The sequence below is a fragment of the Monopterus albus genome, unplaced genomic scaffold (assembly GCF_001952655.1).
Source record: "Monopterus albus unplaced genomic scaffold, M_albus_1.0 scaffold39.1, whole genome shotgun sequence".
Classification (NCBI taxonomy): Eukaryota; Metazoa; Chordata; class Actinopteri; order Synbranchiformes; family Synbranchidae; genus Monopterus; species Monopterus albus.
The window spans coordinates 1,718,968-1,734,685 of NW_018127919.1; the positions used below are offsets into that span (position 1 = coordinate 1,718,968).

The 15,718-nt window shown below is 39.9% G+C and overlaps 2 protein-coding genes and 1 long non-coding RNA gene across 5 annotated transcripts in view; 1 reads left to right on the forward strand and 2 right to left on the reverse strand.

Moving 5' to 3' along the window:
- Positions 1-3,905, forward strand: part of slc25a35 (solute carrier family 25 member 35) — a 6,508-nt gene extending 2,603 nt beyond the window's left edge. Inside the window, exons 4-6 of one of the 3 annotated variants that reach the window (XR_002274862.1) lie at positions 271-405; positions 877-1,102; positions 1,182-3,905. Coding sequence is in view for 2 of the 3 variants with exons in the window: in XM_020599106.1 (XP_020454762.1) it covers positions 271-405; positions 877-1,047 (306 nt within the window). In the remaining variant the exon portion in view is untranslated. Of the gene's footprint in view, positions 1-270; positions 406-876 lie in introns of all 3 variants that reach the window. The other 2 variants (XM_020599106.1, XM_020599105.1) reach the window with 2 other exon arrangements.
- A 3,482-nt stretch (positions 3,906-7,387) lies between these two features.
- On the reverse strand, positions 7,388-8,132 carry LOC109959562 (uncharacterized). The gene is made up of 3 exons (XR_002274859.1): positions 8,053-8,132; positions 7,701-7,798; positions 7,388-7,458 (listed from the first exon to the last, which is right to left on the reverse strand). It is a non-coding gene; the product is annotated as an uncharacterized LOC109959562 (long non-coding RNA).
- Positions 8,133-9,243: 1,111 nt separating this feature from the next.
- On the reverse strand, positions 9,244-14,955 carry LOC109959400 (mannose-P-dolichol utilization defect 1 protein-like). Its single transcript, XM_020598711.1, has 7 exons — positions 14,818-14,955; positions 14,583-14,648; positions 13,702-13,834; positions 13,161-13,246; positions 11,459-11,574; positions 11,229-11,339; positions 9,244-11,109 (listed from the first exon to the last, which is right to left on the reverse strand). Exons 1-7 carry the CDS (start codon positions 14,906-14,908, stop codon positions 10,990-10,992), a joined length of 723 nt encoding a protein of 240 aa, XP_020454367.1. The 5' UTR covers positions 14,909-14,955; the 3' UTR covers positions 9,244-10,989.
- Between the last annotated feature and the right edge of the window lie 763 nt (positions 14,956-15,718).

Consider the following 15,718-nt stretch of genomic DNA (forward strand, 5'->3'; position numbering starts at 1 on the left):
CAAGTACCGGTCCCATCCAAATGCAGTATAGTACCATTTTAAATGCCTCAGTACCGCGGTACCATACTAGTACCGGTATATCGTGCAACACTAGGCTGCACACATGATCGTTCCCTGACCGGTGTGGTATCACAGCACAGGTGTAAAGAGTGTGCTACATCCAGACATACAGTACTGCTATTTGATCCTCACATGTCCCTAAGCGTGTTCTCTGTCTTCCCGTGTGAGGTTGTTGCGTCATAATAACATTGTTACATTCATCTCCCCAAGATGTTCCCTAAGGACAGTTGGTTGGTGGCCCTGAGTGCCGGCATGATGAGCAGCGTGGTGGTGGTGCTGGCCATGACACCTTTTGATGTGGTGAGCACACGGCTCTACAACCAGCCTGTGGACCATCTGGGCAAGGTGAGGAGAAAAACCAGTATGTTAAAGTTGTATATAGCTTTATATTTCTGGATACTATGCACGGTTGACAATTTTCCACAATAGCTATTGTGTTATTTTTTCTGCATGATTGGCACCATTCCTGTCCACAATCCTTTAGTATTGACATACAATGTTACCTCGAAGCTGGCAGCTCAAGGCCACGTTAGCTGCTACTAGTGTACCACAGCTGTCAGTGGTTGAGGTGGCTCCAGGTTTTAACAAGAAAGAAGAATGTATGTAGTAAAGAAGATGCTATTTATGGTTCTGCTCCACAGATTTCTGATTTTTAAATTGTCTGTTGTGACTCCAATAGTGCTAGAGATGTGCGATGCTAGATCAGTGGCATACCCTCTTTAATGATTATAACAGATAAAGTAGTGACTGATCATCCAGCTGGGACATGGGGCATCTGATCCAATCCAGGCTGAATTTCATGTTTTCATCTTCTAGGGACAGCTGTATAAAGGATTTGCTGATTGCTTTTCTAAGACGCTGAGGAAGGAGGGCTTGACTGGACTCTATAAAGGCTTGGGAGCCTCATATTTCCGGCTTGGCCCACACACTATTCTGTCTTTGTTCTTCTGGGATGAATTGCGCAAACTCTACCAGCAGTTCAGATAACACCGGGGGACAAGGAAAAGAAGCTGGGTAACTCATTAAGCGCTGAGTGCATACTGTAGGTTAAACGAGTCCTTTGATGAATTTACTGTTATGAGGTAACAGAAAAACCACAAGTTGCTCTGCTTTCTTTATAGGAAAGCAGAAGAGCAAAGGTGACATTTTGCACTCCAATAGGGAAACATGGAAGTGAAAACAAGGAGGTCAGGAGCTCTGAGCAAGTCTACAGGATGTCATTAATGCACTTGGATTTGACGTGATCCTAACTTACATACTGTAGGAACATAGAGGTAATGTGATAGATCTCACTGTACGCTGTGTCCCCGGGGCACTTACTTGAACCATCATATCTCTTTTTTAGTTCTTAAACTCTTCAGTTATATCTTTTCAAAGTGTGAAAATACACTGGACACAACTGCCTAGCTACTGTAGAAAGCATCAAATATGGCTCACAGTTTGAGCCACAGCAGTGGAGGACAAACTCTAATATGAAATCATTGGTGCAAATTGACCAAGTGGCAGCTGCTGAATGCTTCATGGCAAACTAACACAAGTAATGTGTTCAAAAAGTCACTGTATTCCAAGCAAAACATAAACATAGTGATACAGTCTCATTGGATGTGTGTGCACGATAACTGTCACACAAATGACTCGCAGCAGCTTTGCAATGGCCAGAGGTGACGCAGAGAATAACAGAGTAACATCAGTAAGAATTCTGTGGATGAGGATTTACTCTAAGCAACTTTGCCTTCATGGTAACAAATGTTAAAGTCAAAGGGAAACTGCTGATCAGTTCAAACTATTGCTGTAAAACCAAAATTTGTTCAAATGCACAGAACTTTATTTTAAGTGTTGGTGGCAATCTAAAGTTTATAAAGATTCCAAATACACCAGGCTGAATTATGGGGAAATGTGCATAAAATAAAATCTTGAGTTTGAATCATTTACTTTCAAACATTATTGAAAAATAATGGAACAAACTTGATAGAGAATATAGATAAGACAGTATGGAATATTATGAGAAGCCTTAAATAGAAAAAAGGGAAAACTGTTTTTAAAGGCAGCTATTGGACAAGAAAACTTGAGACATAATGTGGACCTCTGCCAAACAAAGCATGAAGCCTGTCCCGTCAAGCTACGACAATAGGATCTGAGAGCAAATAAAGTTTGCAGGATTGTTTTCTGTTTCCACACAGGGTGCGGTGATGTTCAACAAGGTGAGCCATTACACTTACTACATACTTACATGGCTGCTTCCTTTAAAGTGAGAGAAACAGAAACAGAATATGTAAATGAATCTGCTGTTCTATGAAGTGAAGCATTAGACAATGTCATTTTAACACACCACACTGGCAGCTTCCACTGGACCAGAATACCTCATTGTTCTATAGTTTTCTGCACATTAATGGTTTTTTAAGCTGTGAACTGAGCTACATTATTACTTATACAATTTCCCTTAATATGTAGTATTTATAAGTGAATATTTACACTTATCCACCATTCTAACCAGAGACCAGCATCCTGACATGTATCAAATATAGTTTAAAGTATCTTCATTGTCAGAATTATGTATTCATTTAAATTATTTATTTAGACCTACAGTTGTAATTGAATAAACTAATGTCACTTTAGCCTGAACTTATTCATTATTACATTCGTGTATCATTCCTTATGTGCTACGTGACTCTGTTGGGCCAATTTGTGTCCAGATTGCTGAGCTACTTCCTCCTGCGTCTGTGTTTACTCAACTCTAAAGTTCAGTCTTTAGAAACGCAGTTTTTATGCTGACCATTTCTTTTTTTTTTCAAAAATAATTCCAAAAATATTCAGACTGACTCATTCTTCTCCACCAAGTAAATCTAAATGCTTACGGTATGTGTTTTGAAAACCTTTCTATGATCACTGTCCAAGGTTGCCAAACCCTCTGTCAAGATGAACCAAACATTCAGTATTTAAAATGTATTAAAAATGTAAAATATCTGCTCCTAAATCGCATTGTGATATGAAACGCTAGTCACAACCCGGTGTGCCATAATCACTCGAGTTGCACTTTTAGCAGGTTGGCTTTAATCAAACTTGCTGATTATAATATTAAGCTTCTATTTTTGATACTTCTGGTCATTAAGAGTGAATAGTTATGATTTAATAACACAACTGTGCCAACACTCACTAATGTTTACATTTTACCATTTAGCTTATTTATTAGAATTACCTCAAATAACCCATTATTGCTCATATGTCAGTGTGCTCTTTATCAAATACAACATCACTGACAGTCGTAATGTAGATGATGTAGATATGTATTAATATACAGTACATTAAGATGTGGTAACCAACATGGGTGACTTTTCTTTTGGGCTGTTATCATTAATATCGTGTAATGTCAATGCACATTCTCCAGGTTCACCACTGGGCCTACATTGAGAAAACATTAAGTTAGTCCAGTACTCCCCAGAAGGGCCTTCCTCTGACTCAGCTCGCTGTCTTGTCTTGGAAAAATATCAAACCATCACTGTAGTTACTGCACCAGTGTGCAGTTGACCTCTGGTTCAGTGAAGCCTGTGTGGTTTGGCTGAACTCTCAGATTGCCACAAAATAGACAGTCAGAGCTGCTCTCTCAGGTGTGAGTCATGTTTGATGCTTTCCTCTTAAAGTGAACAATGCACTGCAAAGTATGAAGAATCTATGAATGCATTATTAGTTACTAATCATTTTAACAGTAACTGAACATCTTTAACCTATGTAATACATGTACTGTAGGCATAAGAATTTACACATATTTGTTCACTTAATTTCCATAGCAGAAAAGAGGAGACTAATGTTACTTGAGTTTATTTTGTATTATGCAGTAAAGACTATTCCTGCAGCAAGAGTTGTCTTTTTTTTTTAGTTTTGATGCAACCCTGTCTTCTTTATGTTGTGGAAATGACCACACTTATGGATGTTAATTTATATTTCTAATATTTTAATACCTCTTTAGAGTACAGCACCAGATGGTTATAGCTCTATCACGCTATTGATGAATTTGTTAATCAGAGTAATTGAGTCTCGATGTGAAAGCAGCAAATTCTGCAGTTCATTGACCTTTTTACTGAAAATGAAAGAGACCAAAGATGACAAGAAACAGCCAGTTCTAAATAATAGTCTATATAAATTTATTTACAATATATACAAAACGGAAAATGCAATGAAATGGTACATTTATAACAAGGATGGAATCAGTGGATAGCTGGAGAAATTACTATTATTGTTAGCAATGGTGGAAGAATGAGTTAAAAATGGTCTAAATTTGAGCTAAATTCTGGGGCTTAGTCACAAATCTGGTGAGAAAGTTAGCTATCGGTTTCTGTAGATCAGAGATTTTGCCAGGGTGTACTTAGCTTTTAGCAGGGATCACACAGCCACGGAAGGAGAAGCACTGGTTTCGAAACCCTTGTGGGCCGGAGTTGAGCTGGTCTGGAGTTCCGAGATGGTTCTGGAGGCTCAGGACAAATCTATTGTCGTCGGATTTGGCTGGCTCGCTAGGATGAGGCAGCTTCTCAGTGGTGGCCAAGGGTTCTTCATCCAGGACACTGGCTTCACCAGGGTCCTTCTGCAGTTGAGGATCATGAGAGAGAATGAGCAAACCTTGCTTTTGGGGAGCCCACTTTTCATTAAAATCTTTGGTTTTCCTTTGTTATTTCAATCACTCTGGGGCAATAAATCGCAAATATAGCCATTGTATATACAGTACAAGTCTGAAAGCTTTTCTGCCATAATGTATACATGTGTACATATATTTATGAAGGCTCCCTCGTTTTCCCTAATTCTTTTCTAATTCTTGAATTCATACACTGTTTTTTCTCATTTTTTTCGCTCTAAATGTTCCCATTATTTATTTTCATTCTCATGGTTATTTCTTATTCTTGGTCTAATTAAGATGAAAAATATTACTTTGCTTCAAACTATTTGGATTATAATGGGAATTGCTGCTGCCCTGTGCCTCAGGCATGTGCACCTCAGTGCTGCGCTTTGCATTGCTAACAGTGTCATTTAGAAAGTGAGCAGTGTGAAACTGCAAACATAAAAGCCTGAGTTGCAACATAGAAGAGTTTTATGTACACACCTTTATGTAAACACCTTGACCAGTCGTGACATTGTGACTGAAGGTGACAGCTCTGTGAACTTTCTGTGACTCCACTTACAAATATCTGTATTCTGTGGAAAACATTTTACTAAATGTTCAGAGCCAGTAATTCACAATATCATTAAATTCAGTTCACAGTACAGTTCAGTAAGTAATAAAATAAGAAACTCCATAAAGTACAAACATAAAACTAGATGCTGAGCAGTAAAAACGCATAAACACCCCGGTAAGCCATCTGTTTGTGTTCTGTTGGATGAGAACAAGTGTCCACCAAAGCAAACACTGGTGCTGGTGTCTTGCATCAGTCACTCTGACTCCTGTCAGAGCACCAGGATATGGTCGGGGTGTTTCTGAGCAACACTAGATATTTTGTTCATGTTGGATGGAAAGAGCTATAGCGTGAAGGCCACTCCAGAGATGGTTATGAATAGATCCTTTCACCCAAAACCGATGCTTACAGGAAATGGTCCCAGTATATTCCAAATATTGATTCAATCATCTTCGACATGATGTAGAGCTATAATCGTACTCTTTCTTGATTTCTTTCTTTCACCCCCTTAACTGTTATTGTGAGTTCAAGGTTCTTAGTGTTCACTCTCGCCAACCAGCAGAAAAACTCTGAGCAAGGAAATTATTGATTCATCCCTAAATACGCCCTCAAGCAGAATGCTTGACCTGGCGCCACTCCGGTGAGCTGCCGAGTAACTGGCCCCACTAGGTGGCGCCTGGGTGTCAGCAACTGTATGGAAGGGTTTGTGCAGCTATGAAACAGGGCGCTGGGCAGTCATGTTCAGTGAACCTGGATAAATAATGGAAAAATAATTAAGTGGATAGCAACCTAGTGACTGAGTTATTAAAGTGGAAAACACAATCTTAGTGTACTTGATTTTTTGACAAATAGTCCCAAATATTCAAAACATTTTTTAAATATCAGGCCAAATAGGAAAAACCAGAAGCCAACACAAAAGTTCCAGTTATCCAACTGGCATTACCATGTTGGGGTAGACAGGAACATACTGGCAGTCAGTGGTGCAAACAGAGCACGTGTTATGACACAAATGTCTGGTTCCTCCTTTGTGGTCACAGAGGACAATCACTGATATTCCCTGATCTGACTGAGAATTGTGTGTTTGTCTGTGCCTGCTGCACTTCACCCTGGTTTTAAAGCCTGCATGTGCATTAGAAATTACACTAGTAGAATTTGTGAAAATATTTGCCTTTTTTGCGCTACTGTCCCTACCACCAGTAATACTACAGCTGTTAGTTTGTACTTGGAAAGAAAGAGAAGTTTCACTTCTGAAACCATATTCAAAACAGTTCAACATGTCATGATGTTTTGATTAATTACTCTGTTTTTTTTTTTTTTTTTTTACTTCATGCAAGTTTTATTGCACATAGAGTAAAAAGCATTGGTTGGCTTAACCCAAGTGAACTTTCACCTCCTAACTAACTTTCACCACTTTCTTCATCATGCCTTTTTCTGTGTTGTGATCTGTAGCGCCAGATCACAATGCCCCCCTAATATTGCTGCAGATAAGATCCGATACACTGAAACAGTGATATTCATATACAGTATCTTTCTCCCAGAGCCTCCAGTCCCACTGGGAGTGCTGGTGTTAGGGCCCTTCATGTACACCAGAGGCCCTCAGCTGCAGCACTGGATGGACATGGTCAACACTCCACAGGAGCCAGTGAAGCTGTGGCATGGATTGGGTAGAGACATTTAAAAAAACGAAACATGAACAGATCCACAGACACATGTGCATGTACATACACAGAGTCTGAAATAATAGAATAAAAGTGCTAATCAATGTGTTCATTTGTAAAAGGCCTTGAGGCGATTTCCATCTGCTAATAAAAGTGTGTCTAGATGAAAGGTGTGTTTGTAATTGCATGTGATTTTTACTTTGTCAGTGTGTGCACATCAGATATTTTAACGCTGGAGCCTAAGAAAGTCTGGCTGCTGTCCCCACCGCCCCCTAGTGCGCATGGGCATGAAGACTCTCCATAACTGTGGTCCAGGCACATGCAGTGCAACAGCATGGAGTAAAAATGTGAGGTACTGTGGCCTGATGGACCCACCAGTAGAGATTTCCCATCTTAGCCAAAACTTCAGCAGCTGGCTGGGATGGGATGGAGTGGAGTGGCTGCAAAAAAAAAAAAAAAAAAGGTTTCGTAACACTTTGATTTCAATAATGGTGCATTTATAAACAAACTTGCCTGTCTCCATGCATGTCCTCCATGCTGCTGATTGTCTGGCCACAGAATGACATCTGGTTAAGGATTGCCTAAGGGGGAAATGGAAAAAGCTTGAGTTTAAAGCATGATATGCTCCATAAATTCAACCCATCATGTTTTGATAGGTTCGCTCCATTTTGGACAAAAGGCTTTTAGCAGGAACATTATTTGTTCTGGGCGGCTAACATCCTTTCATACACACTTATGCAGAATAGACACTGCAAAGTTCCAAGTCAACATCCATTTAGACAAAGTCCTGGGGGGGCGATTGAAATACAAGACGTCATCTCACCACATGTTGAAATAACAGCCGTCTCTGAATTACTGGTGGTCTGAAGAAAAGGCCGTACTGCTGATCTCATCCCTCTGCTGGGTTCATTGCCATCAAGCCTACAAGGAGCATTCACTTTAACAATTCCCATTTTGTTGGCCCTCACTGCAAATTTGATCTTTAACAGTAATTTAAACTAATCTGCAGTTGTAAAGCACCACTCTTGAAAAAAGGTTCCACATTTAAACAATACTAAACTGAAGGAATGTTAAATTTCACTTTGAGAGGCTTCCCACAGCAATAAGAATTTAATGCAACATATCACCACCACAGTTTGGCCCTTGTCAAAGTCACTCAGATCCTTATAATATACCAGTTTCCTGCTTCAAAGACATCAACATCAAAGACTGAATGTTCACTTGCTGCCTAATATACCCCACACTGACAGGTGCCACTGTAACGAGATAATCAGTGTTATTCACTTCACCAGTCAGTGGTCATTGTTATTTTCTTCTTCATCATCTCCTTCTTCTTCTGCTGTTGATCAATGGCGGTTGGCAAACAGCTTTAGGTGCATTACCGCCACCTTCTAGACTGGAGTGTGTGATCATAATGTTATGCCTGATAGGTGTTTATGCAGTACTGCTTCATTCGGTATCGAAGTTCTGTTACTGGTTTGGTTGTATCATCTCTTTGGGAGAGCTGAGCTGACCCTTCGAAGCAAATAGAGACTCGAGTCGACAGAGATTTGGTTTGACAGTGTTGCATTCAGTACTAACATTACTAGACCACGAAACTTGGAGCAAATGAAAATGACTGATGTAAACGTTTTAATATGTACATTGGGTGGAGTTGATGAAGAATCACGGAGTGTAGTAGCTAACGTTACTCAAATAGGTGAAATTACCACAAAGTAATGTGACTAGAATTTGTGGTGCATCATGAAAACTACAGTCTTGCAACAATGTAGCGTGGGTTTGATTCCCAACAGAGTTGAGTTAGCTCATCAATTAAACATTTGAAATTAGATCACATTTGCCATCCAGCCTACTGAACACCCACTATTTAACATCTATATGGGCTATTTAGACTTGTTTTAGGATAGAATATGATTCATAGCACAAAATGTCAGGTTAAGTATATACGTAGCTAAAGCCTACTACAATCAGACGTGCCAAATAAGAAACATGGTCTTCAACATGAGTTCATCTTTATTTTATATTTTATTGTGTCAGCATGAAACCATACAACCATGTATTGTAGTGGAACAGGAATGTGCATGATGAATCAAATCCCAAACAATCCATGAACCAATAAATGATACGTCTCGTTTGCACTTCATTTTATTGACCACTAGATGTCCTACTGGAGCACTGTGTCACTGAAGCCTCGAGTAATGAACCATTTTTTGAATATATTATCTAAGCAGGCATCTCCCTGCTAAGGGCCCACACTGGATATTAACTACGCCCCTGATAGGGAATCAAACCCCAACCTGCTGTACCAAGTACAGTGGTGTTAACCACAGAGCTATCCAGCTGTTGGAAAACACACATTTATAACGTTTTCTGGTTTCAGTTTCTCACATCGTCACACAAGGCTGAGATTGCTTGGGGATCTAAATCACACTCAAACAATTTATCGTGCAGCCCTAACAAATATCTATTTCAGTAGACTTCTTACAGTGGTGGGGCTGTACAGTTTCTGTATTAGCTTCTATAGACTACAACTAGCATAGAGCAAAAAAAACCCGTAATGTTACCTAATAATTAGATAAAAACAAATAAACATTACAAGACCCGTAAGGTTATGTGTTATTGCTGGTTCAGTTTAAAATATCCTTAAAAAAATTAAACAATGTGTACATTTAAAGATAATGTACCTATAAATTTAAAAACGCTTATTAGCTACAAGGTAGTGATAATTTGTTCATTTTAATCCTTTATCTATTTAATCCTAAGGTGATGGTTTGAAGAGCAGACTCACACTAAGGATTCTTGCTCAGATAATTTGAGGGGATCCAGCCCTCGACTTCTTCTCTTTCTTCTCCATTTTTACATATTCTCACTATTTAACTGGGGCTTGGGAGGAATGGGGGCTTTATTAACTTTGAACTATTTTGGGGGGGTCTGCAAGGCTGTGGTGGTGCAGCCTTGTGTACATCCTGAGCTTCTTTTAGAGCAGGTGGAGGCTTGAGCCTTGTTGGTCTGGATGCGTCGGTCTTCTTTGGAGGAGGAGGTCTCTGAGGGGGCTCCTTGTGGGGAGGCACTGGTGGTTTTGACGGGGGAGATGAACTCTCCTGGCTATGACCATTAATGTGCTTAATCAGCGGTACTAGCCCTGCCCTGTTTAGGGCATTGTTTTACATTTTATCAATGTGAATCATGCATTATCCTTGTGTTGTCTGGAGGTATTCCAGATGTGATGTGAAGGTAGCAGGTGTTTTATTTTTCTGTCTAAGGTTAATTTAAATCTTATGCCACTGAAAATCACTTATTATTGTGTGAATAATGTACAAATATTGAAAGCAACGCAAACTCTGGGTGTGAAACCAAGCTGGTCTTGACCTAGCCTGCTGACACATCTGGGTCTAGACAGGCTTGGTTTCAGGGTGCTCTCCGCATGTATATTGGTGTGTTAATGGTAGAGCCACAAGAGACAGTAATAATTGGAAATCCCTCTCAAGATGTTGATCACATTCAGCTCATTGCCTGACAGGCTGTCCATTTATGTATCTGACTGATATTTTTGCAGACTCACAGCATAGTAGCAATCTGTGTTGCTTATATCTTTGAGTTCGCTTTGGGGGCTTTTACTTCCAAACAGGTCGGCAGTAAGGGATCAGAGGTCCTAGGGTCAAAGGTTGAAGCTCATACAAGACTAACTAGTGAATTTGTACAACCAAAGAAGTCTATTTTATGATTCAGGAATAATAAATTTTACTTTTCATTTAAGAAGCTGATTCACTGTATTGTGCTTTTTGTCCTTGACAGATTGAATGAGGCACATTAGGTATTGAAAGCCAAAAAGGCAGTGTTGTTTGCACATTGTGTGTCATTAATGTGTAAAAATTTGACATATTGTTAACATATTGTTAAAGTACATGTTAACAATGTTAAAGGTTGCTCTTGCTGCTGCTGACTCAGCATTCACATAAAAATCCAAGTGTAGCACACAGGTATATTAGTATAAAGAGGCAATGTAAACATTAGTTCTGTGCTGTATCTGGCTCAGACTCATAAGCCATTTTTGAAATGACAGAAGCAATTTGCATATGACGTGAGTGTTCATTTGTCACCATTCTTCGCCTCTACTCATTCTTCTTGTTAGTGGTGGTGCTGCTCCTGCAGCAGAGGACCTGGACTAGGAGGATACAGCTGAGGCAGGCTGACAGTGTGTGTGACAGAGTAGCCAAAGAGCTTCCTGTCTCCTATACACAACATTTGAAGTAATCTCAGTTAGTAAAAGCAACAACAGCAGATCAGAATAGTGTAAAATATATAGTTGTGCAGCATTGTTTATGTTTGTGTGTAATTCCTGAATGCATACCTGTAGAGAAACAACAATAAGACCCAGAGATCCTGCCCATGTTAGTAACACAGACAGGGTGGACATCTGGCCCGTGTGCCCATTAGAGTAGTTAGTTCCAGCCTGTAGAACCTGGAAACAATAACTCCAACAAATAAACTAATTCTCATCTGATTAATGTGCACATTTATGGTTCATAAGCATTTTGCAATTCAAGTTCACAGGCCTGGGGTAAGCCACTTAGTTGTTACCTTGCTTGCAATTAAAGCTGCCAAACTGGAGGTCTGCAACACTGAAACGACTAAAGCAGCTGCACAGGAGCCCAGGAGGAACATTACACTACTGTAAGCCAAGAGGAATAGCATGCCTGCCATGTAGACATAAAGCAGGATGGTAAAAGATACAAGTCAAGGCAAAATGCCACACAAGAAACACTAAAACATTTGTTGCCATCAACTTTCATGATGTTTACTTATAAAATAAGCAGATAAAACATAAAGCAGACAATTTTAAATAATCATTTGAAACAGTTGACTATCTATGCATTTTAAACAAAGTGTTTGCTCGTCCTACAACGCTCACAGTGAAACACCACAAGGGGGAGCTACAGGACAGCACTCATCAGACATGGAACAGGAAGACTGTGAGAAGTTGTCATCTGAAACACTACTATTAACTGGTAAATCATTCTTTACATTCAGCACAAGACTGAATGACCACGACCACATGCAACTCCATCCACTGCAGGATATTCTGGGACAATCCTATATACAGATATATGGAGGCTTCAGAAAGCACCCCTTCATTTTTTTACACGTCAAAAACTGAAATTTCTCATTCAGACCCTTCAAGTACTTTGTAGAAGCCCCGTAACAGCAATTACAGCTTCAAGCTTTCTACAAGCTGTCCACACCTGGATTTAGGCATCTAATCCCATTCTTCCTGGTAAGTACTCTCAGTCTCCGCCAGACTGGAAGTGCGAGAAACACCTTGACAGCGGCCCCATCCTTCACCGTAGAGGTGGTAGCCAGGTGATGAGAAATGCCTGCTGTGTTCCAGACACTGTGGCGCTTATATAAATAGATGTGAGCCCTTCTAAACTAGGACCAATCATATCAATTAGCCACCACCTCCAGTCAAATTCTAGGCACAACTCAGAGATAATTAAAGCAAATAGTATGCACCTAGTTTTTCTTATAAATTTGCAAAACAAAAAAGATGGCAACTTCACGTTCTTCATTGAATCTACAACAGAATAAGACTGAAGAGGCCTAAAATAGTTTGTCATAACTTTTTACAATACTTTGAGTTTCCTAATTTTAATTACGACACTGACATGTATCAAAAGATCTTTGAACAGTTGATAGTTACATCAATGTGAGGAAACATGTTAGAATAAGTGGTTTGATAAGAAAACATGGCTCATACCAAGTATTCACTTGCAATCAGTATACTTGAACTGTTGCCAAAAAGTGCTAATTATCTCACTCTGTCAACTGAATCCACCCTGATTCAATAATAAATGGAAAATACAATCTGAAGACTACACAAAATATTAGTTAAATAATAAATGAATAATTAAAATGAGTCCGTTGTGTAACTACACCCTAGTGCACCAAATGCTTATTCAACCTGCCACTGAAAATATTCTCCAACACAGGCATTATTTATTCCTATTTGAATAACATAAAAATTACAGTGCCCAGCTGTTTTTGGAAACTGCCTATATTAAAATTATGTATTTAGAAGTCATTTTTAAAGATTGACAGGATGTTGAAAGATAGGAATGACTGGGTTGGGACTGAGCAACAGCATTCAGAGCTGGAGTAATGCACTGTTGGTTTTACTCTTTTCATGGCAATAAAATATAGAATGGCAGTAGCCTTATCTTTAAGAAATGCAACAGATTATTTGGAGTGGGCATTTGGAAAGTTTGCATACATGCTTACTAACCTATGAGGGTGTCACCGCGATAGTGCAGGATGAGGAAGACAATGGCAGCTGTCTGGGTCAGTGCAAAGAGTCTGTCAGCCCAGGCACTGTGGGGTAGGTCAAGTAAAACATAAGGAAAACATCTACAACAGCACACACATGTTGTCAACTGCAAAACCAAAAAACATTGCTAAATTTCAATAGACTGACATTTTGAGGTGTATGGACATGAATGGACCCATGGCGTCTGAACTTTAAATTACAAGATCAGTGCTTTAGCTGACTAAGTTTTGAAGTGACATCAGTCTGTCTGCATCTAAAGTCTCTGCAGCCCAAATTAATAAGAATCCAGAGGGTTTCAACATGATTATGAAACAAAACCTGTGACACTGATTAATGACTCATTGTCTGGGACAGAGAACCATCAGCAAAACTGTATTTCTCTCATCTTGTAGCTCCTGTGGCTTGAAAGGGGCAACAAAGAGTTCCTAACATGGTGTGATCAAAGTGTTCAGTGCCTACAGGAACAAATCAACTACAACATGGTCTTTTACTTGCGTACAAGAGAGGGAAGTTATTGGCCATGGCGTACACCACAGGACATGAGAAAGCATAAAGCTGCAGAAGGATGGAGGTAAGATTCAGGCCCTCTGCACTTCCTCTCCACAGTATCTTCATCAGCTGGGGTAGCTGTGCTGCAGGGAGATGACACAAGCGGAGGTGAGGACGTGCAGAATCACCGTTTGTTAGGACTGAAGAGTCCAATATGTAATCAATAATGACTGAGACACTGTAGTCTTCACATAAAGAAACTATGAGTTACCATGGAAATCAATGTGCAGCTGGTAGTAAACTAGCTCTAGCTTCTTCAAACTCCTCCAAAACACAACAAAAAAAGAATTTCTTGATAGCCACATAAAATCACATTGTCTACTTCATTGCCCAGTTCAGTTTCTTATGATGTGCAAACATCTGTGCTTCTGCTTAATTCTGTGGTTAATGCAGTTCAGTTTCTTATGATGTGCTTCTGCTTAATTCTGTGGTTAATCTTGTCACCATTTCTTAAGTGTATTATGTTTATCTACAGCTGCAGCTTTAAGTACTGAGCACTGTGGAATGTAACACTTTAACAGACACCTCATTCTGTGGGTCACAAAAGAAAGATAGGCCTATACTGTATGTTACACATTGAGGGTTAAGGTTAAATCCTAATGTGATGTGTGGTGAAAAGACCAAATCAAAATGCTCAACACTGGGTTCATCGTTATAGTGTAGCCATTAGTGAAATGACATGAGTGACCGAGTTTTCTTGTGGTCTTCTTTAAAATGTTTGTCAGGGGTAAATGTTGGGGTAAATGCTTATCACGTCCTGCTGCTGCTGCTGCTGTTGTTGACGATGATGATGATTAAATCAGGTCGGTTTGGGCTGAGAAGAAATCTTACCCAGTACAGTGTCCAGTAAGATCCAAAATCCGGCAATTTTGTTCAGCACAAACTTTAGGCAGGGAACTGTGGCATAAAAACAGTTTAAACTATCAGCAGATGTTCAACGCGTCTGCATATGTACGTTACAAAACAGATCTGCAACGTTGCATTTCAGCTCCACGCCCCGCACACCTGGAAAGATTGATCGCAACATTTCACCCACTTACTCCAAAACCTCAACGCTAAGCCTCACCGTGCCAGTGAAAGTTGACGAGTATCTCCTCGTAGCACTTCTCTGGCATTAAATATGTAACCAGGAACTCTTTGACAGGGGACACGGCCATCGTGTGCAGCTGTAGCGATCCTCACAAACAGGGGGAGGAGACCACGGGTTATTTACAGACCGGACTATTTAACTGCTCCGCTGAGGGGCTCCATACCACGTTTATGCTTGGGAAATTGTACGCAAAAGGTTTTCCAGTTGTGGACAACCTCAATAGTTACAGAGTCACTTAAATCCTTGATTAAATTAAACATCTAAAGACAATCAGACTAAAAGTAAGGTAAAGTTTTTCTACCTACTCAAGGTGAAGCCCCAGGAAATTGTAGAACTGGCAAATGTGTTCCTTTGTTCATAACACTTCAAGACCCCGGTATAACTGACAGTGATAATGTGTTTGTCCTGGGGGCTCAGGTTTCAGGTGCTGATCCTTTAGGGAGATTCAGATTAATTGTAAGAACAAATTCTACTCAGGATCATAATCCATATGATGTATATACCCGTGATGGCATTCTGAAATCTGATTCACGTCACACTCCTCCGCCTATCAATCTGCAAGGAAAATTGGAGATAGAAACAGGGTTTACACAGAAGAATTTTTGGCTTGACTGGGTTCGAAATGCAGCAGAGGAGGCATTAGTTAACGCCTCCTGTGTTGTATGTGCTGGACCCCATCCTGCCCTGTTAACTGTACCTTCTCTCCTTTCTGATCCAAAGCATACACACTGCATGCTTGAGCTGCACATGACTGAAAATCCACAAACACCTGCACGCAGAGAATTGGAACATTATTACCCACTGGCACATAAAGACGCCGTTCCTCTTATTTTTACTGCAGTCAAAAACAACTACACTTGTGTAACTAAGGCTAATG